The following is a 25,688-nucleotide window of genomic DNA, read 5'->3' as shown; positions in this document are numbered from 1 at the left end:
CGGCGCTGCAGCCATGGCGGGCGGCGCGCGGCTGCTCGGGGTGTCGCTATTGGTGCTGCTGGCGCCGCTGGGGCCGCGGCCCGCGCTGGGCCGGCCCCGGGAGCGGCTCCGCGTGCGCTTCACGCCCGCCGTGTGCGGCCTGCGCTGCGTCCACGGGCCCACCGGCTCCCGCTGCACCCCGACCTGCGCGCCCCGCAACACCACCAGCGTGGACAGCGGCGCGCCCGGCGGGGCGGCCCCGGGGGGACCCGGCTTCCGCGCCTGTGAGTGCGGGGGGGTGCTCCCGAGGGAGGAGCGCCGGAGGGAGGACCCTGGAGACAGTGCCTCGGGATCGGGAGCCCAGGTCCCCCGGGCGGACGCGCCGGGGAGTCGCTGGCGTCTTTGAAGAAGGGGGCCGCGGGCAGCTGGACGGGGGTGGGTCCCCGAGCGCAGCCTCGGGAGCCGGGAGCGCTGTGCGGACCTCCGGGGTGGCCCGCGTGAAGGGCCGGGCAGCCGCGTTCCTCCTCTCCCGTCGGGACGCGGGGCGCCGGGCTGAGGGACCTGGGACTTCTAGGAAGTTCGGAGACGCTGTGGTGGGTGGGCAGGGAGCACTTCAGGGTCGGGAGGGGACCTCTCCAGTTTCTGTGTCTGTCGAGGGGGGCTGCCGGGGATGAGGAGCTAGGGGGAGGGGGCCCGGGAAGGACGGGGTGTCTCTCGGCGAGACCTGAGTTGCTGCGGTTCCACGTGCGACAGCTCTCCGGCTCGGAGGCCCCGGGGAAGGGCGCCCCCTGGGGGAGGAGGGCACGAGCCTGCGCGTCAGCCTCCTCCGGACAAGGGGAGCACTCGGGGGGCCAGGTGAGGTGGGGGGGCGTGCCACCTGCCGTCCCGGAGCGCTGGGGGGGAACGGCTCTCCGGGGGTCGGGCTTCTCCTGCCCCCCACCCCTCACGCCCTCCGGATTGGGGAGCGGGGCCCCTGGCGCCGAGAGCTCGCCCAGGCTGGCCCCCGGCCAGCCCAACCCGGCCGGCGTGAGCTCATCTCCCGCCCGAGCCCCCGCCCGCTACCACTCCTTCTCTCCGCCCCTTCCTCCCTCCTTCCTTCACTCCCTCCCGGCCCAGCCCCAACTCGCCCGTGCCAGGCGCCGTGCCCAGGCGGGTGCCAAGCCCCTGGAGGCACAAGGAGGGGCATGTGAAGGCGGGCTGACCTCGGCAAGACCCCGGTGTCAGCTCCTGCTCTCCCAACGCTGCGGGCCGTGAAGTCAGCCCTGCCTCTCCAGCGGCGAGCCCCTTGTCTGGGCGCCCTCAGTGGGGCTCTGCGTTCAAGCCACGAGCAGGCAGGGGGATGACCTGAGGCCAAGCAAAGCCCCTAACCTTGGTGGCTTGCGCCGGGCAGAGACGGTTCCATCTCTGCAGTGTGGCTTCTCCGCTGGGTCCTTCCTAAAGCTGTGCCGCGTAAAGGACCTCATTAAGGTGCTTTAAGGCTCCTGCCAGGGCATCCGGTTTGTGGCCGCCGAAGTTCCCGCTCCAGCCCCAGCCCCAGTGCGGGCTCTCCAGCGAAGCCCCTCTCCCTCGCTGGAGGCTCTCTTCCAAGCTGAGCCCCTTCCAGGAGAGTCCTGGTACCGTCACCCACGGGTCCCCACTTCCCCCAAAAGCAAAAGTCTTAAGTGGGGGAAAGTCCCCCCTCCCAGCACCTCTCTCCCCACACGGCCTAGGCTTCCTTGTACTGCTAAGGTAGCCTTGACTCTCCAGTGCTGTCCCACCCTCTCCCACCTATCTTCAGAGAACCCCAGAACTGGTCTCATCCTCCGCAGACCACGCTGCTAGCGCGGCCCGCCACTAAGGAAGACCGAGGGCAGGCAAGCCGCCTGGCTGGGGAGGAGCAGGGCTCTCCACCGAGTCCCGGCAGCCTGAGGCCTTTAATGCGCTGGAAACTTCCAGACTCCTCTCCTCGTCCTCAGCACCGCACAGGGGCCACGCCCCCCGCCTCCAGAAAGCGCTCCAGTCCTGTTTTCTAGGCAACCCTCCTCAGGGACCTGAAAGACTCTTGGTTGAGAGCCTAGATTTGCTCTGAGCTAGCCTCTCCCTGCCTCCCAGACAGCTTGGGTCGTCTCCGAGCGTCAGAGCACGCGCCCATGCTCCCATCCTCCGAGGACGCGCGTCCCCTGCTCGTCTCAACTGAGGGGTCCACCCCTGTCGAGCTGTGGCTCAGAGAGCCCACACACACCTCCCGGCCAGCCCGGGCCGTCTGCTCCCGCCCTCGCCCGCGCGCAGCTGTCTCCAGCTGTTTTCGGCAGCCCCAGGGGAGGAAGGGAGGGAGGGGGTGCTCCGGAGAGACGCGTCCGGCCTCCTTTGGCTCGGCAGTCCGGGGCTCCCCGAGGGTCCGGAATGCGGAGACGACGCCCTGGCCCCGCTGCACCCCTCTTTGTTTACCCCGCCGCACAGTTGGCAGTGCCCCGCCCAGAGGTGGCCCGGGGCCCGGAGAGGGCGCGCGGAGGGGAGGCGCGTCCCCGCGGGCCGCCCCGCCCAGCGCTACCGGAGGCGGGAGGGAAGGCCGCCGGGGGCGGGGCCAAGACGCCCAGGAGAGGAGGGGCACGCGTCAGGGCCAATCAGAGCGAGGAAAGCGGGTGGGCGGGGCTGGAGCTGCCAGGTGTCTTGGTTGGGCGGAGCTCACAAGCTCAGGTGGACGGCCCTGTGGGAGGGACCAGGAAGGAGTCTCTGGCCAATGGGAGAGGCCGGGCGTCCAGCTGCGACAGAAAGGGTCGTGTGGCGCTGAGGGAGTTTATGGTGGGCGGAGGTAATCCAGGGGGCGGGAACTCCCGAGCTCGGCCGGGAAAGTGAATGGAGAGGGAGGACCGGGCGGAGCGAGCCCACCTAGTAGGAGGGACTACGCGGTGCTCGACCTACTCTAGCAAGGGGCCAAGTTTGGGGAATGGTGTGGGGTCTATTGCTGTAATCTCAAAAGCTGGGAAGAGAAGGCAGGACGCCGGAGTTCAACAGTCGTCCGAAGAGTGCGCTTTTGAGGCAAGCCTGGGCTACATTAGCCCCTATTTTTTTATTTTATGTGCATTTAGTGTGAAGGTGTCAGGTCTCTTGGAATTGGCATTACAGAGAGTTGTGAACTGCCATGTGGGTGCTGGGAACTGAACTCGGGTCCTTTGGAAGAGCAGACAGCGCTCTTAACCACTGAGCCATCTCTCCAGCCCCAGCAAGCCGGACGCGCGCGCCTGTGATCCCAGGACTAGGGGAGGCAGAGGCGGGCAGATCTCTGTGAGTTCAAGGCCAGCCTGGTCTACAGAGCGAGTCCAGGACAGCCAAGGCTACACAGAGAAACCCTGTCTCGAAAAAAAAAAAAAAAAAGAAAGAAAGAAAGAAAGAAAGAAAGAAAGAAAGAAAGAAAGAAAGAAAGAAAAATCCCAAGAGCAAATAAACGAAAAGGAACTAAGGCGGAGAAGCGCAGGATGAATGTCCCTCGAGGGCCTCGTCACAGCTGGAGAGTGGTCAGCTGGGCTCATCCGACACGGGGCTGGGCGCCAGGCAGGGCACTGATATCCGCTTTCTTCTCAGTCCTGTGTCCCTTGATCTGCCACAACGGCGGCGTGTGTGTGAAGCCTGACCGCTGCCTTTGCCCGCCGGACTTCGCCGGCAAGTTCTGCCAACTGCGTTCCGCAGGGGCCCGGCCCCCGGCCCCAGCCGTGCCGGGCCTCACTCGCTCCGTGTACACCATGCCACTAGCCAACCACCGCGATGACGAGCACGGTGAGCAGAATTTAGCCAGAGGGCCTCCGATCCCCGGAACCTGGCCGTTCTCTGGCGCTCCCCCCAGCCCAGCCTGGCGGCTGTAACCCCACCCCTGGGCTGCAGAGGCAGGAGGCTCATTGACCCGTGACCACCTCCCCACCCCACGACCCCCCGAATGCCGAGCACCCATCCTCAGCTCACCTCTCCGGCCTACGCCCGGCGCGTCGGGGCTCACGTGGGCGTGTCCCCCGTTTGCGCGTCTCGCCCCTGCTCAGGCGTGGCCTCGATGGTGAGCGTGCACGTGGAGCACCCCCAGGAGGCGTCGGTGGTGGTGCACCAGGTGGAGCGCGTGCCGGGGCCCTGGGAGGAGCCGGACCCCGAGGCCCTGGCCCGGGCCGAGGCGGCGGCGCGCGCCGAGGCGGCGGCGCCCTACACCGTGCTGGCCCAGAGCGCGCCGCGCGAGGACGGCTACTCGGACGCCTCCGGCTTCGGTTACTGCTTCAGGGAGCTGCGCGGAGGCGAGGTGAGGCCGGGCCCGCGGGCCGGGGCTCCCCGAAAGGTGGCGGGGGCGCGCTCACGCCGCCCTCTCCCCACAGTGCGCGTCGCCGCTGCCCGGGCTCCGGACGCAGGAAGTGTGCTGCCGAGGGGAGGGCCTGGCCTGGGGTGTCCGCGACTGCCAGCCGTGCGCCGAGCCCCCGGGTAAGCCCAGGCCGGCCCGGGCCTCGCCTGCTCTCCCCCGGGCAGTTCCGGCCCTGCTTCCCTGGCCTCGGGGGGCGCTCCTGGCCTAGGTTTCCTCACCCCACCGAGCCCATTCAGTCCTATTTTCTGCTCGTGGTGACGCATTCCCGTCGGCTCAGGTGCCAGCGTCCCAGCCACGCATTTCCAGGTCCTCCGAAGTCACCCGCTGGGCTGCCCGGGGGAGGTCGGGCCACACCTCACCCTTCCGGGCCCCCCACGTCCTCTCCAAAAGCGCGGCCAAGCGGTCCCCGCCACCCTCCTCCTCTCTCCACAGGGAACTCCAACCGAGCGAGTGGGCCCAGCGGGCCCTGCCCAGCCGGCTTCGAGAGAGTTAATGGGTCCTGCGTGGGTAAGGCCGGCCGGGGCGCAGGGCTTGCGGGGGCGCGTGGTCGTCCCCCGGCTCGCCAACTCGCCCAAACCGGCCTCGGCTCTTGCAGATGTGGACGAGTGCGCCACAGGTGGGCGTTGCCAGCACGGGGAGTGTGCCAACACTCGTGGCGGCTACACGTGCGTGTGTCCGGACGGCTTCCTGCTGGACTCGTCCCGCAGCAGCTGCATCTGTAAGTGGCGGGTGGGGGGGGGGGCGCTGAAGCCGCTCCCAGCTCGCCCCTGACCTCAGACTGGAGCCCTTCTAGTCTCTCGAGCCGTCTCGGCTTAGCCTGGACCTTCCGACGGATCTCCGGGCTGATTGCAGACGGCCCCTCCCCCACGCCAGCCCCCAAACCTCCACAGGCACGCCCCTTGGCCTCCCAGAATCTTGAGTTCCTTTAAGGCCTCCGGATTCTCTCGACCCCTTGACCTCCAGACCGCGTTCAGGTTCTTACAGGCAGCTCTCGCTCCTGCCTCACTTCGAGCCCCGAGCACCCTCCGCGCTCTTTCGGAATCCCTCTCCCAGACGCCCCTAAATGCTCCTCCCCCTCACCCACTATGCCCTCCCTGGGGCCGCTCCCCGACAGCGCCCCCTCAACCCCGCCCCCCAGAACCTGTCCTTCCCACCAGGCCCTGAAGATTTTCCTCCCATCCCCCAGCCCAGCACGTGATCTCGGAGGCAAAGGGGCCCTGCTACCGCGTGCTCCATGACGGCGGGTGCTCGCTGCCCATTCTTCGAAATATCACCAAACAGATCTGCTGCTGCAGCCGAGTGGGCAAGGCGTGGGGTCGAGGCTGCCAGCTCTGTCCGCCTTACGGTTCAGGTGAGCTAGCTGCCGACGCGGGCTGCGTAGAGGCCCCGCCCTCAGCCAGTGAGGGTGGGCGGCTTCAAACCTGGCCCTACCTTGGGTGCGCTCCCAGCCTCTGAGCACCGCCGGGTCCTGTGCGCCCTGGACTCCACCTCCATCCGTAGCCACGCCCGCCCCTGAGACACACAGACTGTGCCTCCATCCCCGAAGAGGGAAACTCTCAACGGCCTCTGGAACATCCTATTCCTTGGCCTGCGCTGCCGCTGTGTCAGGTCAGGCTTTGTCCCAAGGCCTGCTCACACTCACAAGACCTCATTTTGTCTCCTCTCCCGCCCTCTCCTTGCCTTGTCCCCAGAGGGTTTTCGGGAGATCTGTCCAGCTGGGCCCGGTTACCACTATTCAGCCTCTGACCTCCGCTACAACACCAGGCCCCTGAACCAGGATTCGCCTCGAATGCCTTTCAGTCAGCCTCGCGCCCCGCCAGCCACCTCCCGGCCACCCACAGGTGCGATGAATCCCGGACGGAGGGGGAAGTCGCCCTCCTAGTGCTGCTGGAAGCAGATGAGGAGGGAGGCGCAGACACACCCAAGTTTAGATCCCCAGACCTGAACGGATGCTCTTTCTTTAACCAGGCTCTCTGCCCACTCGTCGCCCTGAGCCCCGGCCCCAGCCCCGGCCTGAGCCCCAGCCCCGGCCTGAGCCCCAGCCTCGGCCTGAATATCCCTTGCCCAGCATCCCTCCGTGGACCGGTCCCGAGGTTCCTGAATCAGGTGCCTTAGGAACCAGGGTGGGGGAAAGGCCTCGGAGTGAAGGTGCTGGGAAAGGGTGATGAAAGGGAGAGGGAAGGGTGCGGCGAGCTAAGAATTGGAAGGTTTGAGGAATGGCTCCCTTGGGCACTAGAGCATCGTTGGGCTCCAGTTCTCTGCTAAATGAGCAAACAGCCAGTTTATTCTGTAAAATGGACATCGCGGGAGGTTTCAAGAAAACACATCTGAACTCTGGGATGTGAGTGTCTGTGTGGGCGGATTCAGCCAGAGCTGGTGAGGAAAGGACACCTCCCCGCTCCCCCGAGATTAGACTCGGGGAGAGGACGCTCACGAAGGCACCTTAGGGAAACCGAGGGGACAAAGTTCGGAGGTGGGGGAACCTCTGACTGGCTCCCCCAGGTCCGTCTCCCGGCGTGTGCCAGCGGAATCCCCAGGTGTGCGGTCCTGGACGCTGCGTTCCTCGGCCAAGCGGCTACACCTGTGCGTGCGACCCAGGATTCCGGCTCGGCCCCCAGGGCGCTCGCTGCGTCGGTGAGCGGGGCGGAGGGTTCGGCGCAGCGGGGCTGGGGTGGAGAGTGCCCTTCCTGGCCGCCACCTGACTGGCCTGCCCCGTGCCCGCAGACCTGGACGAGTGTCGCCGCGTCCCTACGCCCTGTGCTCCCGGGCGGTGCGAGAACACGCCAGGCAGCTTTCGCTGCGTGTGCGGCACGGGCTTCCGAGCAGGCCCGAGGGCGGCGGAGTGCCTGGGTGAGCACCCCGGCCCACCAGGCCCCAGGGTACAGCTCTGAGATCAGCTAGGCCCCTGCTCTGCACGCAACCTGGCCCCATTTTACCCTGTGGCCTGGCCTTTGTGCAAATCCTGTCCTGGCTCTGCTCTCGCTAGCTCCGCCTTCCCCACCCCCAGGCCCCGCCTGAGTTCTACCACTTCTGCAGTTAATCTGACAACGACCCCTGATTCCACGCCAGCTCGCACCCCAAGCTGCCCCTTTCTTCTCTGGCCCTGGCCCTGCCTTCCTTTTCTCCCTTTGATCCACAAAGATTCCTTTTCCGCCGTTGCCCAGGTCCTACCCTCCCTACATTTGTCCCCTCCCACGAGCTGGCTCTCAGCCTGGGTCCCCACCAGGCCTTAGGCTGACCTCTAGGACTGAGCTCTGCTTTGCTGTAAGCTTACCCACCCTAGCTCCGCCTACCCACCCTAGCTCCGCCCACCCATCCTGGCTCCGCCCACCCCATCGGTTCTGCCCCAGGCGAGGTCCGGCCCAAGCTTCGCCCCGCCCTGGTCCTGCCCCCTGCCCCTCCTCCCCGGGCCTCCAGTCCCTCAGGGACCGTGGGTCGGCCCCAGGCCTAGCTCTGGGTTCTGCCCACAGATGTGGACGAGTGCCGCCGCGTGCCGCCGCCGTGTGACCGCGGGCGCTGCGAGAACACGCCAGGCAGTTTCCTATGTGTGTGTCCCGCCGGGTACCAGGCAGCGCCGCACGGAGCCGGCTGCCAGGGTGAGGGTCTGGGAGGGGACGGGAAAAAAACAAGAGGCTGTAAAGCGAAGGGCGGTTAGGAAGCGGTGAGGTTGGAGACTCTGAGCACTGGGGCAAAGGCAGGCTTACTGATGGGGGCCACAGACCAGCACCCGGAAGCCAAATGTAGGGACCTGGATCGGATGGAGAGGCCAAGTGATGGAAAACAGAAGGGCTGGATCGTGGATGGAGAATGGAGGAGGGGGTGGAGAGGGGATGGAGATGTGAGCAATCGGGAAGGGGAGGGCTGAGCTAGGAAGACCAATGTAACCCCATTCGTGAGGACCCCGGAGGCAGCCTTCCAGGAACCAACCCCACAGCTCAGGGTTGGTGGAGAAAGGGAGGGTGGAAAGACAGTGATGGAGCTCGGGCAGAGTGTAGCATGATGTGGGGGGGGGGATCACACCGGGACCCCGGGATTTGCCCTTTCTCTGCAGATGTGGACGAATGCATCCAGAGCCCAGGCCTGTGCGGCCGCGGAGCCTGCGAAAACCTGCCGGGCTCTTTCCGCTGTGTGTGCCCGCCTGGCTTCCGCGGCTCGGCGTGTGAAGAAGACGTGGACGAATGTGCCCAGCAGCCTCCGCCCTGCGGGCCAGGCCGCTGCGACAACACGGCCGGCTCATTCCACTGCGCCTGCCCAGCTGGCTTCCGCTCCCGAGGACCAGGGGCCCCCTGCCAAGGTGAGAGCGCTGGGCGGGCGCCTGCAGCACGGGACTGGGACTCGGGAGGAGAGGCCTTACTGAGGATGGGCTCCGTGACGGAGGCCACGTGAGAGTGATGAGAAAGCCGGGCAGGTCTGGCTGAATTCTGTCTTCTTTCCTTTCTTCCAACCGAGAGTGCACCTCTGTCTCACACAGCGGCCTTGAACTCAAGATCCGCCTGCCTCTGCCCCCGACTGCTGGTATTAAGGGTGAACACCAATGACCAATGTCTGTCCCACCTCCTATTTAGGTTTTAAAAAGAGCATTTATTTGCTTGTTTGTTTTACGCAGGCTGTGTGTGTGAGAGGGGAGGTGGGCCTGTGCCGCTGCCTAGGCCAGCGGACAATTTACGGAGTCACGTGGGTGCCAGGGCTCAGACTCTGGTGGTCCAGCCGGAGGCACGTGCCTTTTGCGCTGAGCTGTGGTGGTCCCCCTAGCAGCTGGAGAGACTGTTAGCTGTGTGAATGGGATCTGGCTTTGTCCTTCCGGAAGGAGGTGGCAGCCTAGCAAGGCTCAAAGGCTGGTTCGAGAGTGGAACGCAGCCTGGCAGTGGTGTCACACGCCTGTGATCCCGGCAGTTGGGAGGGAGGCAGGTCTCTGAGATCGAGGCCAGCCTGGTCTACAGAGCGAGTTCCAGGACAGCCAGGGACACACAGAGAAACCCTGTCTCAAACAAAACAAAAAACCCAGGAATGCTGGTTAATATGGTGCATCCCGTCTGTAATCTTAGCGCTCGGGAGGCTGAGGTAGGAGGATGGGATTGGTGTGAGTTCAAGGCCAGTGTGGACTTCCTGTGAGATTTTGTAAACAAAGCCTGGAGTGTTGGAGTCGGTGGGGGTGGCTGTGGGAATGGGGTCAGGCCTTTGCCTCAGCTTGCCTGGCCTCTTCTGCCCAGACGTGGATGAGTGTGCCCGGAGCCCGGAGCCCTGCACCTATGGCCGTTGTGAGAACACCGAAGGCAGCTTCAAGTGTGTCTGCCCTACCGGCTTCCAACCCAACGCTGCTGGCTCCGAGTGCGAGGGTGAGGCCGGGGAGGGAGGGAGGAGTGTGGACGGGTGAGGAGGCACTCGGCCGCTTCCTCAAGACCGCTCTCTCCCCCGCTTTTCAGACGTGGACGAGTGTGAGAACCACCTGGCGTGTCCTGGCCAGGAGTGTGTGAACTCGCCTGGCTCCTTCCAGTGCCGGGCCTGCCCTGCTGGCCACCACCTGCACCGTGGCAGATGCACAGGTGAGATCAGGTCCAGCTGGGACCCAGGACCTGTGTCTCAACCATGATCGCTCAGATTTTGACCTTTGACCTGAACCATGACCATAAATAACTTGACCCAAAATTTGAGACCTGGAGCACAATCCCTTTACATGGACATGACCCCCCCCCCCCCCCTTTCCCCTCCCCCCAGGTCCCCCCCCCCCCCCCGGACTTGACCACATTCCTGACCCTGGGTGATTCCTGACTCTGTAGCCTAGGAACACGTGGCTCGGCTGGGCCTTTTGGTGCTGATCATGCCCCTTGCTGACAGCCACTGAGCCTGGCTTTCAGCAATAATTCATTTCTGCACCCTCATGTTTCGTGGCCCAGGACCCTAAATTTGATTGTGCCATTTGATCCTAACCAAAAACAAACAACAAACAAACCAAACCAAGAACAAAGCGACAACTACACTCCTGACTGGTTTCACTCTGGGTCACCATCTGTCTGCACCCCTCTCAGAATCTCCTCCCTGGAACCTAATCAGGTGCATGATCCTTGACCCTGACACCCCCACATCAGGCTGTAACCTTTGATTCCAGCTGACTTTTAAAAAACACATTTATTATTATTTTATGTGCGTTGGTATTTTGCCTGCATGTATGTCTATGTGAGGGTGTCAGATCCCCTGGTCCTGGAGTAACAGACAGTCATGAGCTGCCATGTGGGTGCTGGGAATTGAACTCAGGACCTCTGGAAGAACAGCCAGTGCTCTTAACCGCTGAGCCACCTCTCCAACCCCTCCAGCTGACTTTAACACATTTGTTCAATGGAATCTTATCCAATAATCCTAGGTCACAATACCCCGACTCATCCCTTACCCCTTACTTTTGTTTGCTTGTCTTGTTTTGTTTATTTGAGACGGGGTTGCTCTGTGTGGCCTTAGCTGTACTGGACTCACTTTGTAGACCAGGCTGGCATCACACTCACAGAGATCTGCCTGTCTCTGCCTCCTGAGTGCTGGGATTCCAGGCCTGCGCCACTAAGCCTGGCCCTGGTTAATTTCTGATCCCCAGTGCTAAACTAGAGTCCCTTTCCCTGACCCAGGAACCCCGGTAGAGGGGACCTCAGATCCCCAGGTCTGTAGAACTTCTGAGCCTGGAACGTTCTGCCCTCCATTCAAGACCCTTTCCCAGCATTCCCACCAACCCTTTTGCTCTAGTCGACCCCTTCTGAGCCCCCACCCCGCTCCCACAGATGTGGACGAATGCAGCTCAGGCACTCCTTGTGGTCTCCACGGCCAGTGCACGAACACCGAAGGCTCCTTTCACTGCAGCTGCGTGCCAGGATACCGGGCACCATCTGGTCTGCCCGGGCCTTGTGCAGGTGGGCTAGCTGACCGGTGTGAGAGCCTGGGGGTAGGGTCTGGAGTCTCGGGCAAAGCCCGTTAGGGATGTAAAGTGGATTAAGAGCAATGGATCTAGGGTAACTTAGTCTTCAAGGTTGCACTCTGGGTCAGCATCAGGGGCAGGATTTACTCCGGGGGACCAACAGCCCTGACTCTTGCGTGCCCTAGACATAAATGAGTGTCTGGAAGGCGACTTCTGCTTCCCCCACGGAGAGTGCCTCAACACGGACGGTTCCTTTGCCTGTACTTGTGCCCCTGGCTACCGGCCGGGACCTCGAGGAGCGTCTTGTCTGGGTGAGGCCCCAGGCTGTATCTGAGAGCAGAGTGGGTGGACTTACAGCAGAAAAAGGAGGGACAAGAGGAAGAGGGCGGAAAGGGGACCCTGAATTTTTTGGCGGGTTTAGGGGAAAATCTACATTTTGAATCACTGGGGTGGCGCTTTGGGGAGGCCTGGAGGCGGCAGGCCCTGTCAGGAAAAGTTGGAGTTCAACAGCCAGGTCATGATTGGGAAGACCTCAGGGAAGAGGCGGGTCTTGCACGAAAAGGCGGGGCCTGAAGCAGATTGGGGGTTTGGGGAGTGCTGGGGGTGTGGCTAGGAATGTTAGGCAGAGGAGGAGGTGGCCAGGTTGTGGATGTCCTGTCCTGCAGATGTAGATGAGTGCAGCGAGGAGGACCTCTGCCAGAGCGGCATCTGTACCAACACTGACGGCTCTTTCGAGTGCATCTGCCCTCCTGGACACCGGGCCGGTCCAGATCTTGCCTCCTGCCTCGGTGAGAGGCCTCATCCCGCCGCTTCCCTGTTTCTCCTTCCTTCCTGTCTCCTCTCCCACCCTTTCCTCCTTACCCTCCCCTTTGCTTCTCCCTTCTGACTCCCCTGCTTTGCTCCTGTGACCCCCCTACCTTGTCCTCAGACATCGATGAGTGTCGTGAACGGGGACCTGCCCTGTGCGGGTCTCAGCGCTGTGAAAATTCTCCGGGCTCCTACCGCTGTGTGCAGGACTGCGATCCTGGTTACCACCCTGGTCCTGAGGGCACCTGTGACGGTAAGACAGAGTCCCCCCCAAATCTGTGGCCGGTTGTTGGAGTCTGTTCCCCTGGGAACCAGAAGAGAAACACCCTGTCTCGAAAACCTGTAGAGAGGTCCCTTGCTAACGCTCTCTTTCTCCACTCACTGTTCTCTGGTGGAAATTAGCCACTGCTGTGGATGTGGGGTTTCCTACGGGGCTGGGGCTCTCTTCTCAGGAATCAGGGCAAGCTGGAAGCCCTCCGCTTACTGAATTGCCCTATGCATTCTAAGGGAAGAGATGCCCTACGGAGCAGCATTTTCTGTAACCCATGAAACAAAACTGTTATAAGCTGTATTTCCCTTTCTGGTGGCTGAACCCCTGACTCAGGAGAACCCCCTTTCCTAAGATCTTAATCATGACGAAGACTTCAATAAGCAGCCACTGGGCACCAGACATGGGGGCCACAGCAGGAAATGAGCCCAAGAAAACCCCTGCCCTCATTGAGCTGATACAGGGTGTGATTACGTAAACGCATTCAGGCATCGGTCCACAGACCACTCTGGGGCCCTTTCCGTATAGCAGGTGCTGTTCCTGCTTTGACACGGAGAACCCCCCCCAATTGGTGTGGGGTTTGCCTGGCACGATGATCACTGCACATTGATAATTTTATAGACACAATGTGTAGGTTGTTGTTTTGTTGAGACAGTGTCTTGCTGTGTGGTCCAGGCCAGCCTTCAACTTGTTTGTTTGTTTGTTTTGAGTCTCTGTGTACATGTGCAGGCGTGCAGGTGTGTAGCCCAGCTGGCTTGGAATTCGCTAGTGTAGGCTACACTTGCCTGGAACTTGCAGCAATCCTCCTGCCTCAGCCTTCCCAGTGCTGAATTCTGGTCATGCGGCCAGAACATCTGACTCTGACTCCCGAGTGCTAAATTACAAGTGCCATGCTACCGTGTTCAGTTTGAAGTCAGGTTTAAGAATGAAGCCACTAGCCTGTGAATGTCCCCCAGCTGGCAGGGTGCCTGCCTTGAATGTGCCATGCCCTGGGGTAGATGCTAGACGTACGCAGAAACTGAGGGCTGTCCTGGGATCGCTGCCTATTTGAAAGGCTGGAGGCTCCGGAGTTCAGGGTCATCCTTGGCCATTAGCAAGTTTTAAGGCCAGCCCAAGCCATGAGAGCCTAAATAAAAAATAATGCTAGCTTCGAAAGGAGACCGGCAGGATGTGGAGGCGTCATTCCTACAGCCCCGGTGGCTGGGAGGCAGAGCGAGAGGATGGTGTAAGGTTATCCTTGCCTACATCGGATTCAAGGCCAGCTTGACCCACGAGAGACTGGCCCTAAAACAAAACTGAAGAAAAATAAGCTGGGCATGGTGGGATATAGCTTCAGGCTCAGATCTGGGGAGGCAGAGGGAGGCAGGTCTCTGAGTTCAAGGCCAGCCTGAGCTACATAATGAGTTCCAGGCCAGTCAGGGCTACATAGTGATACCTTGCCAATCAACCAATCCATCTGAAAGGGTGTGGGGAGGACAGGGGATTGATTGGAGCACGGAGAAGAATGAGTGGAAATGATGTAAATACTCGTGTGAAATTATCCACAAAAAAGAAAAAGGGAAAAAGAAATGGGCAGATGTGTCGGGATAGTGGGGGAAGGCTGTGGCGCCGTGTGTCTGAGTACGCGGGCTTTCGTCTGACATGCCGGTGAACCGAGGGGCAGGGTCCATGCAGTGCACATACCTGCGGGGACATACCTGGCGGAGAGAACAGTGTGGCACGGGGCCTGTGGGAGAACTGGCAGGAAGGACTGAGGGCCGCGAGTCTCCTCGAATCCCAGGCTCAGGGCTTCTCAGTGTTCGGACTGAAAGCGGCACCTGGAGCCCTACCTCAGGCCTCTGACTCTCCCGGCTGCCCCTCCTTCACTCTTGGCAGATGTGGACGAGTGTCGAGAGTACGGCTCGGCGATTTGCGGCGCCCAGCGCTGTGAGAACACACCTGGCTCCTACCGCTGCACGCCAGCCTGCGACCCTGGCTACCAGCCCACGCCCGGGGGCGGGTGCCAAGGTGGGTGCTCCTGCGGCCGGTGGGATGCGAGGGGCCTCAGGGTTTGGGGATGACCTCACTGAAACGGCCTGCCGCCGCTTGCAGACGTGGACGAGTGCCGGAACCGGTCCTTCTGCGGCGCCCACGCCATGTGCCAGAACCTGCCCGGCTCCTTCCAGTGCGTCTGTGACCAAGGCTATGAGGGCGCCCGGGACGGGCGTCACTGCGTGGGTAAGGGGCCGCAGCGGGGCTGGGCGGGACCACAGCGGGAGGAGTTCGGCCGAGCTCTGCCCTTGCAGGATTGGTTTCCGGTACCTAAGCTCCGAGGCACACCAGTAAACTGTCCTGCAGGGACAGGCGAGGTGGCGCACTCCCGCAATGCCAGCGTTTGGTGGGCAAACACGAGGGCATCGCTGCGAGCTCGAGGCCAGCCTTGGGCTTGATAGCAAGTTCTGTGCTAGCCTCGCTGACAGGGCATGAGCCTGACCCCAAACAGAAAGGATCAAGCTTACTCAGTTAGCTTCCGGGTTTTTGTTTTTAGATTTATTCATTTGATTTTATGGGTGGTTTTCCTACAGGCATTTATATGCGCCATGTTTGTGCCTGGTGCCAGGAAGGTCAGAAGAGGGCATAGTTGGAGTTATAGTTGGTTGTGAGCCGACACGTGGGTGGTGGGAATTGAACCCGGGTCCTCTGCAAGAGCAGTCACGGTTCTCAACCAGTGAGCCATCTCTCCAGCCCCTCAATTAGTTTTTGTTGTTATGTTGTTTGGTTTGGTTTTGTTTTTGTTTTGTTTGAGGGTTTCTCGGTGTAGCCCTGGCTGTTCTGGAACTTATTCTTTAGACCAGGCTGGCCTCATAGATCTACCTGCCTCTTCCTCCTGAGTGCTGGGCTTAAAGGTGTGCACCACCATGCCTGGCTTCAGTTAGGTTTGTTTATTTTGTGTGTTAAAATTTATTTTTTTAAATAATTTATTTAATTTTTATTACATGCGCATTAGTGTGAAAGTGTCAAATCCCTTGGAATTGGCATTACAGACAGTTGTGAGCCACCATTTGGGTGCTGGGATTTGAACCCCGGTCCTTTAAAAGAGCAGATGGTTTTCTTAACCATTGAGCCATCTCTCTAGCCCCTAAAGTTTATTTTTTTCTTAATGAAGTTACTACATCGACCAGGCTGCACTTCATCCTGCACTGATTTCCCTGCCTTTGTCCCCTGAGTGTTGGAAGCACGGTTGGTTGTGAGCCAATCCTCTTCTGCACGCCATTAAGTAGAATCCTCTCGGCCTTTGCAGATGTCTTCATTAGAGGCCCAGTGCATGTGGAGGGCAGAAAACCTGTGGGACTCTGTCCTTTCCTTCTACCACGTGGGTCCCTGGGGATCACACTTAGGTCATTAGGCTTGGCATCAAGAGAGAGCATTTACCTCCTGAGCCAACTCACAGAGTGAGTTCCAGGACAGCAGGGGCTACACAGAGAAACCCTGTCATGGGGGGAGAGGAGAGGAAGGGGTTAAAATGGCAAAGGCCATGAACACAGATGTGACTGGAGCCAAGAACCACAGCAAAGCTGTGTGTCTCCCTCTGCTGGGTTTGTGTTTGGGCAGTGACAGGTGGCCCTGGCTCTGTCTGGGCTGGCAGCTGTCTAGCTAAGGAGACCCAGGAGCCTCAAGACTGGCTTTGGGCGGCTGATGAGGTCACTGCCTGCCTCTGACCCGGAACTGCGGGAACTGATTGGTTCCGCCCCAGTGCAGACGTGGCTGCATTTGTGATGCAGACTTGGAAGCGCAGAGAACTTCCCGAGGAGATGTTAGGCTCCCGACCAAAAGAAAAGGCAACAGCAGTCTCTGCTGTTAGGAAGGACCCACTCTGGGGATGGAGAGCGGCTTCGGCAGCTAAGAGTGCTCCCGCCTCTTCAGAGTTCCCAGAACTCACCTGGTGGCTCACAACCATCTGTAATCCAGTTCCCGGGGCCGAACGTCGTCGTCTGTCTCCACTGCAATCACGAACATGGCACACATACAAACGGGCACACACACACACCTTTAAAAAAGTTACATTGTGAGCCAGGTGTAATGGTGCATGCTTCTAATGCCAGCCCCTAGAGACTGAAGCAGGAGGATTGCTACAAGTGTGAGGGCAGCCGGGCTGTGCAAGGATTACAAACCATCCTGGATTTAAGAGTAAAACTTTTTTTTTTGGGGGGGGGGGGAGAATTGGGTTGGGGGGGTTTTTTTTTTGGGGGGGGGGGTTATTTTGTTTTTTGGTTTTGTGTTTTGAGACCTGGCTATCCTAGAACTCACTCTGTAGATCAGGCTGGCCTAGAACTCAGATCCGCCTGCCGCTGCCTCCCAAGTGCTGGGATCACGGGTGTGCGCCACCACCCAGTGGATTTGTTCTTTTGTTTGTTTTAATGAAACAATGACAACAAAAAGCTGGCAGTGTTGGCTCATGTCTGTAACCCTAATACTCAGGAGGCAGAAGCAGGAGGGTTGGCCTAAGTTTTAAGGCCAGCCTGGTCTACACAGTGAGATCCTGCCTTAAAAGACATACACCCATGTAGCTGGAAGAGACAGACAGACAGAAAGCCACTGTGCCTGGGGATTTAGTTCCTGTGCCTAGTGATCATCTGCACCACAGGCATGCGGTCCCTGCAGAGGCAGGAAGAGGACATGGCTCTCCAGGACCTGTCCGCACCAGGGGGTGCTGGGAACTGCGCTGGGCTCCCGTGCAAGGGCAGCCATGCTCTTAACTGCTGAGCCAGCTCTCCAGCCCAGCTGGACCGCAGAACTTTATAACACGGCTCCTTCTTCCCGCGTCCCCTGGCCACAGATGTGAACGAGTGTGAGACGCTGCAGGGCGTGTGTGGCTCCGCACTGTGTGAAAATGTTGAAGGCTCCTTCCTGTGTGTCTGCCCCACCAGCCCCGAGGAGTTCGACCCCATGACTGGACGCTGTGTGCCCCCACGGACTTCTGCCGGTAAGATTCAAGTGTTTGCTTAACCAAGGCCTGCTGATCCTGTGGGGAAACTGTGTGTGTGTGTGTACCTGTTGATATCCCTCAGTTAAATGCTATTACTTTTTTCATATTTCTTTGAAGCTTTTGATTATTTACTTCCGTTTTTAAAAGGGTTCCCTAAAGTTCTTTATTTTTTTATTAATGTGTGTTCGGAGAGTGGGCATGTTCCTGCAAGTCTGTGTGAGTGCCCCAGAAGGCCACACGGGTGTGAGGGATCTGATTCCTTCTCGAGAGCAGAAAGCCACGGACCCCTCTCTCCAGCCTCTAATTTTTATTCTTGTGTAGAATGTGGTGCGTATGGAATGATGTGTGCATGCGTGCAGACATGTGGAGGTCAGAGGACAACTTTGTTCCTTCCTTCCACCGGTACACGTGTCCCTGGGACTGAACTCAAATTGTCCTGCTTCCACGAAAAGTGCCTTTTCCCCCGCAGGCGGCAGCTCTCAGCCTCCCTAGCACTGTGACCCTTTGACACGGGTCCTCATGCTGGGGTGACCCCGACCATAACCTTATTCCGTGGCCGCTTCATGACTATACTTTTGCTACTCCTATGAACGCAATGCAAATATCTGATATTAGAGTAACTGATAGGTGACTCCCAAAGGGGTCACGACCCCCAGGCTGGGAGGCCCTGCAAGCCCTTTTGCCGGTCATTATTTTCCCCAGATGGGGTCTCATGTAGCCCAGGCTGGCCACAAGTTCTGTGTAGCTGAGATGACTCCGAACAGCCCATCCTCCTGCCTCTTACTAAGTGCTGGGATCGTAGGCGTGCACCCCGCTACGCCTGGCTTATGCGGCGTGAGAGCCCTGGTCTTTGTACTAGGCAAGTCCTCTGGCAGCGGAGCCATAGCCCCGACCCTGAATGCTGCCTCGTTAAACAAACACGCAAACACCCTTAGCACACACGGGGTGAAACCTGCGGGCAAGCTGAGCTGCAGGCTGCGGTCTCTGGCGTGGACAGCGGAGAATTAGGTCCTGACGTGGCTCTGTTGGATTCCTTCTTGTGGCATGTAGATCTAGGCAGTCGACATGTCCAGGCCCTTGCTGTGCACTGGCAACACGGTGGTAAGGTGGTAAGGTGGTAAGACTACGCAGGAAGGCGTAGTCTCTGTCCTAACGGTCTCAAAATCCAACGAGAGCTAAGCCAGGTGCCGTAAGACCCTTGGCTACTCAAAAGCTGAGGTGGGACTGTAGTTCAAGGCTACAAAGTGAGTTCAGTGACAACCTGGGCCACTTCGTGAGGCCTCCTTGTCTCAAATCAAAAGTAAAAGATGGCTAGATGCATACATAGTTCAGTGGCAGAGTGCTTGTCTAGACCCCACTAGTGAAAGGCTGGGGTGTGGCTCAGTGGTAGAGCCCCTGCCTAGAATCCCCCAGTGAGGGGCTGGGTGTGGCTCAGTAATAGAGCCCCTGCCTAGAGTCCCCACTAGTGAGGGGCTGGGGTGTGGCTCAGCAATAAAGATCTTGCCTGGTATGCACAAGGCCCTGTATTCAACCCCAGTTGTAGGGGGGAAATTTTTAATGAAGAGACAGAGATATCCCTCGCTAATGACAGGACAGAGAAATCTGGACTGGCCTAGAGACTTGCAAGATCAAAGGGGGAAAAGAGATACCCAGGCCAGCATGAGAAACGGCTTTGTACTCAATCCGGGCCTTGTCCCCCCTGGAGGCTGCCATGGGTCTTCTGGAAGTCCTTTCTGGAAAGGCCGTCAGACATAGCCAGAAGGTGTGCCTCACTAACCTCCAGGCAGTTGCTTTAGGCGGCTGGATGTTTCCTCAGGACATGCAGCAGCACAGACCAGTTTCAGTCAAGAATCTGAAATCAGTGACTCAAGGCCCACTAAAGGTGGTGCTAGCCACCTTTAGTCCCAGTACTTGGTAGGCTGAGACAGGCAGAGCTCTGTGAGTTCAAGGCCAGCCTGGACCCAGAGAGGCACAGGGAAAGCACAAGAAATCACCTGTTCCCCCCCTTGTCCTGCACCTGGCGAGGGTGGGACTGTGAGGCAAAGGATACAGAAGTGACTGACGGGAGAGAGCGAGTGTCCAGAATGAGGCTGGGCATGGTGGCTCACCTCACACCTGCAATCCCAGCACTTACAGGGTGAGGCAGGAGGATCTCTGAGAGTTCTGGTGAGAGTAGCCTACTGAACAATACTGATTAGAACAAAGCAGCATGAAGTCTGGTGGTGGCCCTTAACAGCCAGGGCCGACAGATCTGTGAGTTCAGGGCCAGCCTGGTCTTCATAATGAGTTCCAGGACAGCCAGAGCTACGCAAAGAAACTGAAAAACCAAAGAGGGAGAGGAAGAAAAAGAGAAAACAAAAACAAACACCCCCCCCATACATAATGCACATAATTATGTTACTATTCAGGTTGTAAAGTCCTCGCCGAGCGTTCACTGGCCCTAGTTTTGGGTGTTATGGGGCACACTTAAAATCCTAGCCCTGAGGAGGTGGAGGCAGGAGACTCTGGAACCCAAAGTCCTCCTGAGCTATAGGAGACTTTGTCTGTCCCCTGTCCCCAAAGCATGCGGTCTTGCTGACGGCTGGGACCCTCGAGGCCTGTTTCCCCCACCGCTGACGTGGGAGCCTAACTAACGTCATCTGTTTCTTCAGGCACGTTTCCAGGCTCACAGCCCCACGCACCTGCCAGCCCCAGTCTTCCAGCCAGGCCTCCACCCCCACCCCCACCCCGAAGACCCAGCCCTCCCAGGCAGGGTCCTGTGAGCAGTGGGCGGCGAGAGTGCTACTTTGACACGGCGGCTCCAGACGCCTGTGACAACATCTTGGCCCGGAACGTGACGTGGCAGGAATGCTGCTGTACTGTGGGCGAGGGCTGGGGCAGCGGCTGCCGTATCCAGCAGTGCCCGGGCACTGAGACAGGTGGGCATGGCTGTGCGGACGCAGGGCTCAAGCTCTGGGTGGGGTGCGGGGACACGGAGGCTGGAAAGGGGTTACCCATAGACCTAGGGTTGAGCGATGGGCGCTGCCAGGACAAGTGTGAGCCATCAGCCGCCAGGTAGGCACCACTGGGCACGAAGCTGAGAAATGGGTGCTGACTGCTCTGGGCTTTAGCGCTTGGTAGGGGGCTAAAGCCAGTGAGCTCTGACAGGCACTGGGGGCCTGATGGCTGGATTCATCCTTGCTTCTCTGTGCAGCTGAGTACCAGTCACTGTGTCCTCACGGCCGCGGCTACCTGGTGCCCAGTGACCTGAGTGCACGGAGAGGTAAGGCCAGAGGTCAACCCCACCCATCCTCCGCCCCTAGGCTCAGCTCCGGCTCACTCTTTCTTTTTCCTTTCCTATCTGTTTTTCGAGATAGGGTTTCTCTGTGTAGCCCAAACTCAGAGATCCGCCTGCCCCTGCCTCCTGGGTGCTGAGATTAAAGGGGTGCATGGCCACCTGGTGCTCTTTCCTTTTCTTTTCTCCTCTTTGTGTTTTTGGGTACAGGGTCGGGTAGCCCAGATTAGCCAAGACGTTGCTATGTAGCAGAGGCTAACCTTGAACTCTCGCTCTTCGGCCTCCACCTCCTGACTGCTGGGATTACATGCAGGCTCCAACACAACTGGCTCCATCTTCTGTCTCTCAGATTCTCTCCAGCATCTCTTGCCTCAACCTGCCCCGTGGTTCCCTTTCCTTCTGGGTGCCGTTACTGTGTCCCTCCGTTGTGACTGCTTCCCTCAGATCACACCAGCCACCCCTGCCCTCCTCTCCCTCCACCTTTTCCTGCAGATGTGGATGAATGCCAGCTCTTCCAGGGCCAGGTGTGCAAGAGCGGAGTGTGCGTGAACACCGCCCCAGGCTACTCTTGCTACTGTAGCAACGGGTTCTACTACCACGCGCAAAGGCTGGAATGCATTGGTATGCGCCCCCCTTGTCCCCCCACCCCACACCGCACCCCTCACCCCCGGCCGCACCAGCCCCAAACAGGAATGTAGCCATGCCAGCAGGAAGTCCTTCCGCAGTCTAGACTGCATCCATCACCCCGTCAGGGAGCTGGGGGAATGTGAAAGGGAGTTCATCCGGGTCACAGCCCCCGTCCCCGCCCCCATGCCTCCCCAGATAATGACGAATGCGCCGACGAGGAGCCGGCGTGTGAAGGGGGCCGCTGCGTCAACACGGTGGGCTCCTACCACTGTACCTGCGAGCCCCCGCTGGTGCTGGACGGCTCCAGGCGACGCTGCGTGTCCAACGAGAGCCAGAGCCTCGGTAACCCCGCCCGCGGCCCGCCCAGCTCCAGCCCCGGCTCCCCGCCCCTCCAGCCATCCCTCTGCCTGCTTCCCCCGGCTCCAGGGCCACGCCCCCAGCTGCCGGCCGGGCTAAGTCTGACTTTTTGCTAGTTTTGTTTGTTTGTTTGAGATAGCGTCTCGCTGCGTAGCCCAGGCTGGCCTGGAACTCATAAAGGACCCTCCTACTTCTGTCCCCAGAGCTCCGGGATTAAAGCCGTGAGCCACAGTGCCTGGCACAAACTGTTTTACTTTTTTTTTTTTTTCCTCCAAAATTACTATTGTTGTCCAGGCTGGCCCGGAACTCGTAGAAATTCCCTGCCTCAGCCTTCTAATTGCTGAGGTCAAGGTGTGTGGTTACAGCAGCCACCACTCTTCTGGTGGTTGCAGGCGAAAGTTTTGCTCAGTTTTCCATTTTCTCTCCTGTTTCACACACAGATTCTCACCGTGGAGTCCGGGCTCCTAAACTCGCTTGAATTCTTAGCTCAGCCTCTCAGTGACAGGAGTGCAGGCCTGCTCTGCCTCACTCGCTCGGCTTTCCCTCTGTGTGTGTCTCCCCTCCCTGTCTTAAGTCTTTTTCTCTCACACACACCCTTTGTGCGTCTCCCCTTCTTTGCTTTGGTCCTTGACTCCAAATTCTCTTTACCCATTTTCTGTTCCTACGAAAGCCCTTAAACTTTGAGACTTCATTTAAACAACGCTCAGGTGCACACCGGTCATCCCAGCTTGCGTGGGAATGACCGCAAGTTCTGGGCCAGCCTGACCATCCCAAAAAAACAAACTAAAACCAGTACTCAGGAAGGAAAACAATGTTTCACATTTCTGGAGAGGGGAGCTGGGTGTGTGCGGGAGGGCCCTGGTGCCTGTCTGCTCTGACAAATCCCACCGTTGCCCACAGATGACAACCTGGGAGTGTGCTGGCAGGAAGTGGGCCCTGACCTGGTCTGCAGCCGCCCACGGCTAGACAGGCAGGCCACCTACACAGAGTGCTGCTGCCTCTACGGCGAAGCCTGGGGCATGGACTGCGCGCTCTGCCCTGCCCAGGACTCAGGTAGTGTACAGCCCTAGGCCTCCCCTTAAAGGTCCTTTTGAAAACTTTACCTGCGCTGCAACCTGTCCCGAAGCCTTGGTCACAATCCTGAAGGCTTGTAAGCGTCAGCGACAGACATCTCAGGGCCTGAATCAGTGGCTCCCGAAGGGGCAGCCCCGTCAGCTGTGGGTCTCTCGTCTTAAATTCCTGACCCTCTAGACATGACCTGCAAGACAGCCCTCTCCATACTCCAGGCCCCTTGGGCCCCTGACACACGAGTACCAATACTCCAACACAGCCCCAAAGATCTCTGACCTCCTCCTTCTAACTCTGTAAGAACATGAGCCCAAACCTCCAGGCTCCATTCCTCCAGGTCGCAGAGACCCAGGCCTCCCCACCCCCACCGCCAGGCTTCAATCACCATGTTCAACCCACCCCGTTGACTCTCCAGCCAGAGGTTCCTAGCCCTAGCTCCTACCGGTCCCCCAAATTCCAGCACCTTAGAGCTGACTCTTAGCTGCAGTCTGAGGACCCTGGATCCCAGCATCTCAGAATCCCAGAATCAGCCTGGAAAGTCAACTGTGCTAGCAAAGGCCCTGATCCTGCCTTTCCAGCGCCCTCCCCAGCCTTTCCCAGCCTTCCCCCAAGCCTCTCAGAGCCCCTGCCACCAGGGGAAGGTCCCTGAGTGGTGGGTCCTGATCGTGGTAGCCTGGCTCCCGTTCACAGATGACTTTGAAGCTCTCTGCAATGTGCTGCGGCCCCCAGCCTACGGCCCGCCGCGCCCAGGAGGCTTTGGACTGCCCTATGAATATGGCCCAGATATAGGCCCACCTTACCAGGGTCTCCGGTACGGACCGGATCTGTATCCGCCGCCTGTGCTCCCCTACGACCCCTACCCACCCCCTCCTGGACCCTTTGCCCGCCGGGAGGCCCCTTATGGCGCACCACCCTTCGACATGCCGGACTTTGAGGATGACGGCGGCCCCTACGCCGAGTCTGAGGCTCCCGCTCCACCTAGCCGAGGCACTGGCTGGTCTTACCGGTCCAGAGACACCCGAGGCTCCTTCCCAGAGCCTGAGGAGTCCTCCGAGCGTGGAGGCTATACAGGTGAGAGGCTCGGGTCAGAGAAACCAAGCAGGCAGACAAAAAAGTAAGAAGGGGGATGCTGAGAGAAAACGCAAGAGGCCTACAGGGCCAGCCAGCACTCGGAGGCGGAGGCAGGACGGCCGCTGCAAGTTTGAGGCTAACCTGGGCTGTGCAGCCGAACCTAGGGTCTTACCAGAGCGCCCCCTTCAGTCTGGGAGCGGGAGGGACAGACAGGGATGAGACCCACAGCCTGGGAAGCTGGGAGGAAGGAGGCCTAAGCAGAGATGCCCAGTCATCGGCCACCTGTGTCCTCTGCAGGAGCCTTGTCTGAGCCCTATGAGGGCCTGGAGGCCGAGGAGTGCGGGGTCCTGGACGGCTGCGCCCACGGCCGCTGTGTGCGCGTCCCCGAAGGCTTCACCTGTGACTGCTTCGATGGCTACCGCCTGGACATCGCCCGCATGTCCTGCGTGGGTGAGGAAGGGGAGGCAGAGAGGGAAGGGTAAAATAAAAGCAAGCCTGACCAGACGGTGCTGAGGAACCTCCGAGAAGGGACCTCGTTACAGACACGGGCCAGACCAGCCTACGGGGAGTAAACTAACTCTTGCTCGGGGGTGGGGCTGGACTGAACAGGAGAACCCTGCAGCCGTTGTTCTGTTTGTTTTGCTGTGGAAGGGGAGGAGCCTGGGCCCTGATGCATGCTAGGCCAGTGCTCTCCCAAGGCCCCAGCCCCTCCGTTTGGCAGGCCAAGGCGCAGAGATGTTGTATCACCCGGTCAGGCTCACACAGCCAGCAGGTAGCAGTGATGTGTTGCATTCCCTCGAAATGCTGGACCTCCGTGGTCCTCTCCCTCAACGGGCCGGGGGATGGGCTTCTCACTCCTTCCTGCCCCCTCCCCCAGACATCAACGAGTGTGACGAGGCTGAGGGAACCTCCCCACCGTGCATCAATTCGCGCTGTGTCAACACTGACGGTTCGTTCCGCTGTATCTGCCGTCCCGGATTTGCACCCACACACCAGCCACACCACTGTGCGCCTGCGCGACCCCGGGCCTGAGCGCCTGCGCCTAGCCTCCGATTCCACCCGCACAGCACTACCCTGCGCACCGGGAGCTTCCAGAGCGTGCCTGCCTCCCTCTAGCCTGCTCCTGAGCAAGGAGGTCAGACAGCCTGGACGTAGGATGGATGGACACAAGGGGTGCCTTTCACTGCTCCTCCTCCCCTGCCTGGGGCCTGGCCTGGTCCGGTCCTGGGTCCCCTGACACACTTTTTGCCCTTTTATAAAGATTTCAATTAAAACACCTATTTTGTACTTCCGGCCTCCGCCTGCCTTTTTCTCTTTCTCAAAAGCCGGCTCCACAGTGTGCTGAGTCACCCCAACGCACCGCCCCCGGCGCCAAAACTGACGTTTACTTTCCATGACTCTCAAGAGTCCAGCTTTGTCCCTCTTGGCCTCGCCTTCTTTTGCTCTGGCAATTCTCCCATCTTTCTGTCCTTTATCTCTGTTTCTATGCTTTCCTCTTTCTGTCGTTCTCTTTCTGATCTTCAAAGCAATCATGCTGCTGAGTTGTTGGGGGTTTTCGTCATTTTGTTCATTTGTTTGTTTGTTTGTTTGTTTTCCATGAAGGTTGTTATGTAGACTAACCTGGACTTGAACTCCTGGTCGCCCTGCCGGCAGTCTCCAGGTTCTACGATTACAGGGTGCACCACAATGCCCAGTTTAGGCTTTGTTCTTTACCAAACTTTCCCCACGGGGAAGAGGAGGAGGCTGCGCTCTATTCCCTTCAGAATTCAGGACCATAAACACCAACTGTCGCGGGTGAAGCAGGGTTTCAGCACACAGGGCTCAAGTCTCCATGTTGTCTACAGTGGGGCTAGCGCCACACAACTCTACCAAAAGCTATTGAATTATACACTATGCATGGTGGACTGTATGATTAGCAGTGAAGCCCCTGCTTAGACTCCCCCAGTGAGGGGCTGGGGTGTGGCTCAGTGGTAGAGCCCCTGCCTGACTGCAGAAGGCTCTGAAATAACCCGAGTCCTGCCAATAGTGTAAAAAAAAAAAAAAAAAAAGTGAAAGTAACCT

General features: G+C 59.4%; 1 protein-coding gene across 2 annotated transcripts in view; it reads left to right on the top strand.

Annotated features, from left to right (window-relative positions):
• The window catches only part of Ltbp4 (latent transforming growth factor beta binding protein 4), a 27,183-nt gene extending 2,269 nt beyond the window's left edge, over positions 1–24,914 (top strand). The window contains exons 1-30 of one of the 2 annotated variants that reach the window (XM_055595005.1): positions 7–263; positions 3,541–3,732; positions 3,990–4,237; positions 4,311–4,413; positions 4,727–4,801; positions 4,890–5,012; positions 5,481–5,645; positions 5,986–6,135; positions 6,263–6,400; positions 6,797–6,928; positions 7,019–7,144; positions 7,765–7,890; positions 8,346–8,588; positions 9,505–9,630; positions 9,718–9,837; positions 11,056–11,184; positions 11,375–11,500; positions 11,855–11,977; positions 12,118–12,249; positions 14,140–14,271; positions 14,356–14,481; positions 17,081–17,227; positions 19,882–20,148; positions 20,424–20,492; positions 20,997–21,125; positions 21,327–21,473; positions 22,389–22,541; positions 23,247–23,627; positions 23,925–24,077; positions 24,505–24,914. In XM_055595005.1, coding sequence (XP_055450980.1) covers positions 14–263; positions 3,541–3,732; positions 3,990–4,237; positions 4,311–4,413; positions 4,727–4,801; positions 4,890–5,012; positions 5,481–5,645; positions 5,986–6,135; positions 6,263–6,400; positions 6,797–6,928; positions 7,019–7,144; positions 7,765–7,890; positions 8,346–8,588; positions 9,505–9,630; positions 9,718–9,837; positions 11,056–11,184; positions 11,375–11,500; positions 11,855–11,977; positions 12,118–12,249; positions 14,140–14,271; positions 14,356–14,481; positions 17,081–17,227; positions 19,882–20,148; positions 20,424–20,492; positions 20,997–21,125; positions 21,327–21,473; positions 22,389–22,541; positions 23,247–23,627; positions 23,925–24,077; positions 24,505–24,659 — 4,686 coding nt within the window. In that variant the 5' untranslated portion in view covers positions 7–13 and the 3' untranslated portion in view covers positions 24,660–24,914. Of the gene's footprint in view, positions 1–6; positions 264–3,540; positions 3,733–3,989; positions 4,238–4,310; positions 4,414–4,726; positions 4,802–4,889; positions 5,013–5,480; positions 5,646–5,985; positions 6,136–6,262; positions 6,401–6,796; positions 6,929–7,018; positions 7,145–7,764; positions 7,891–8,345; positions 8,589–9,504; positions 9,631–9,717; positions 9,838–11,055; positions 11,185–11,374; positions 11,501–11,854; positions 11,978–12,117; positions 12,250–14,139; positions 14,272–14,355; positions 14,482–17,080; positions 17,228–19,881; positions 20,149–20,423; positions 20,493–20,996; positions 21,126–21,326; positions 21,474–22,388; positions 22,542–23,246; positions 23,628–23,924; positions 24,078–24,504 lie in introns of those variants that run through there. The other variant, XM_055595003.1, reaches the window with a different exon arrangement.
• The last annotated feature ends 774 nt before the right edge of the window (positions 24,915–25,688 follow it).

Source organism: Psammomys obesus, unplaced genomic scaffold (genome assembly GCF_907164565.1).
Source record: "Psammomys obesus unplaced genomic scaffold, mPsaObe1.curated_primary_1811, whole genome shotgun sequence".
NCBI lineage: Eukaryota > Metazoa > Chordata > Mammalia > Rodentia > Muridae > Psammomys > Psammomys obesus.
Note: the sequence above shows the minus strand (reverse complement) of the source record. Positions and strands in the feature narration are given on the sequence as shown.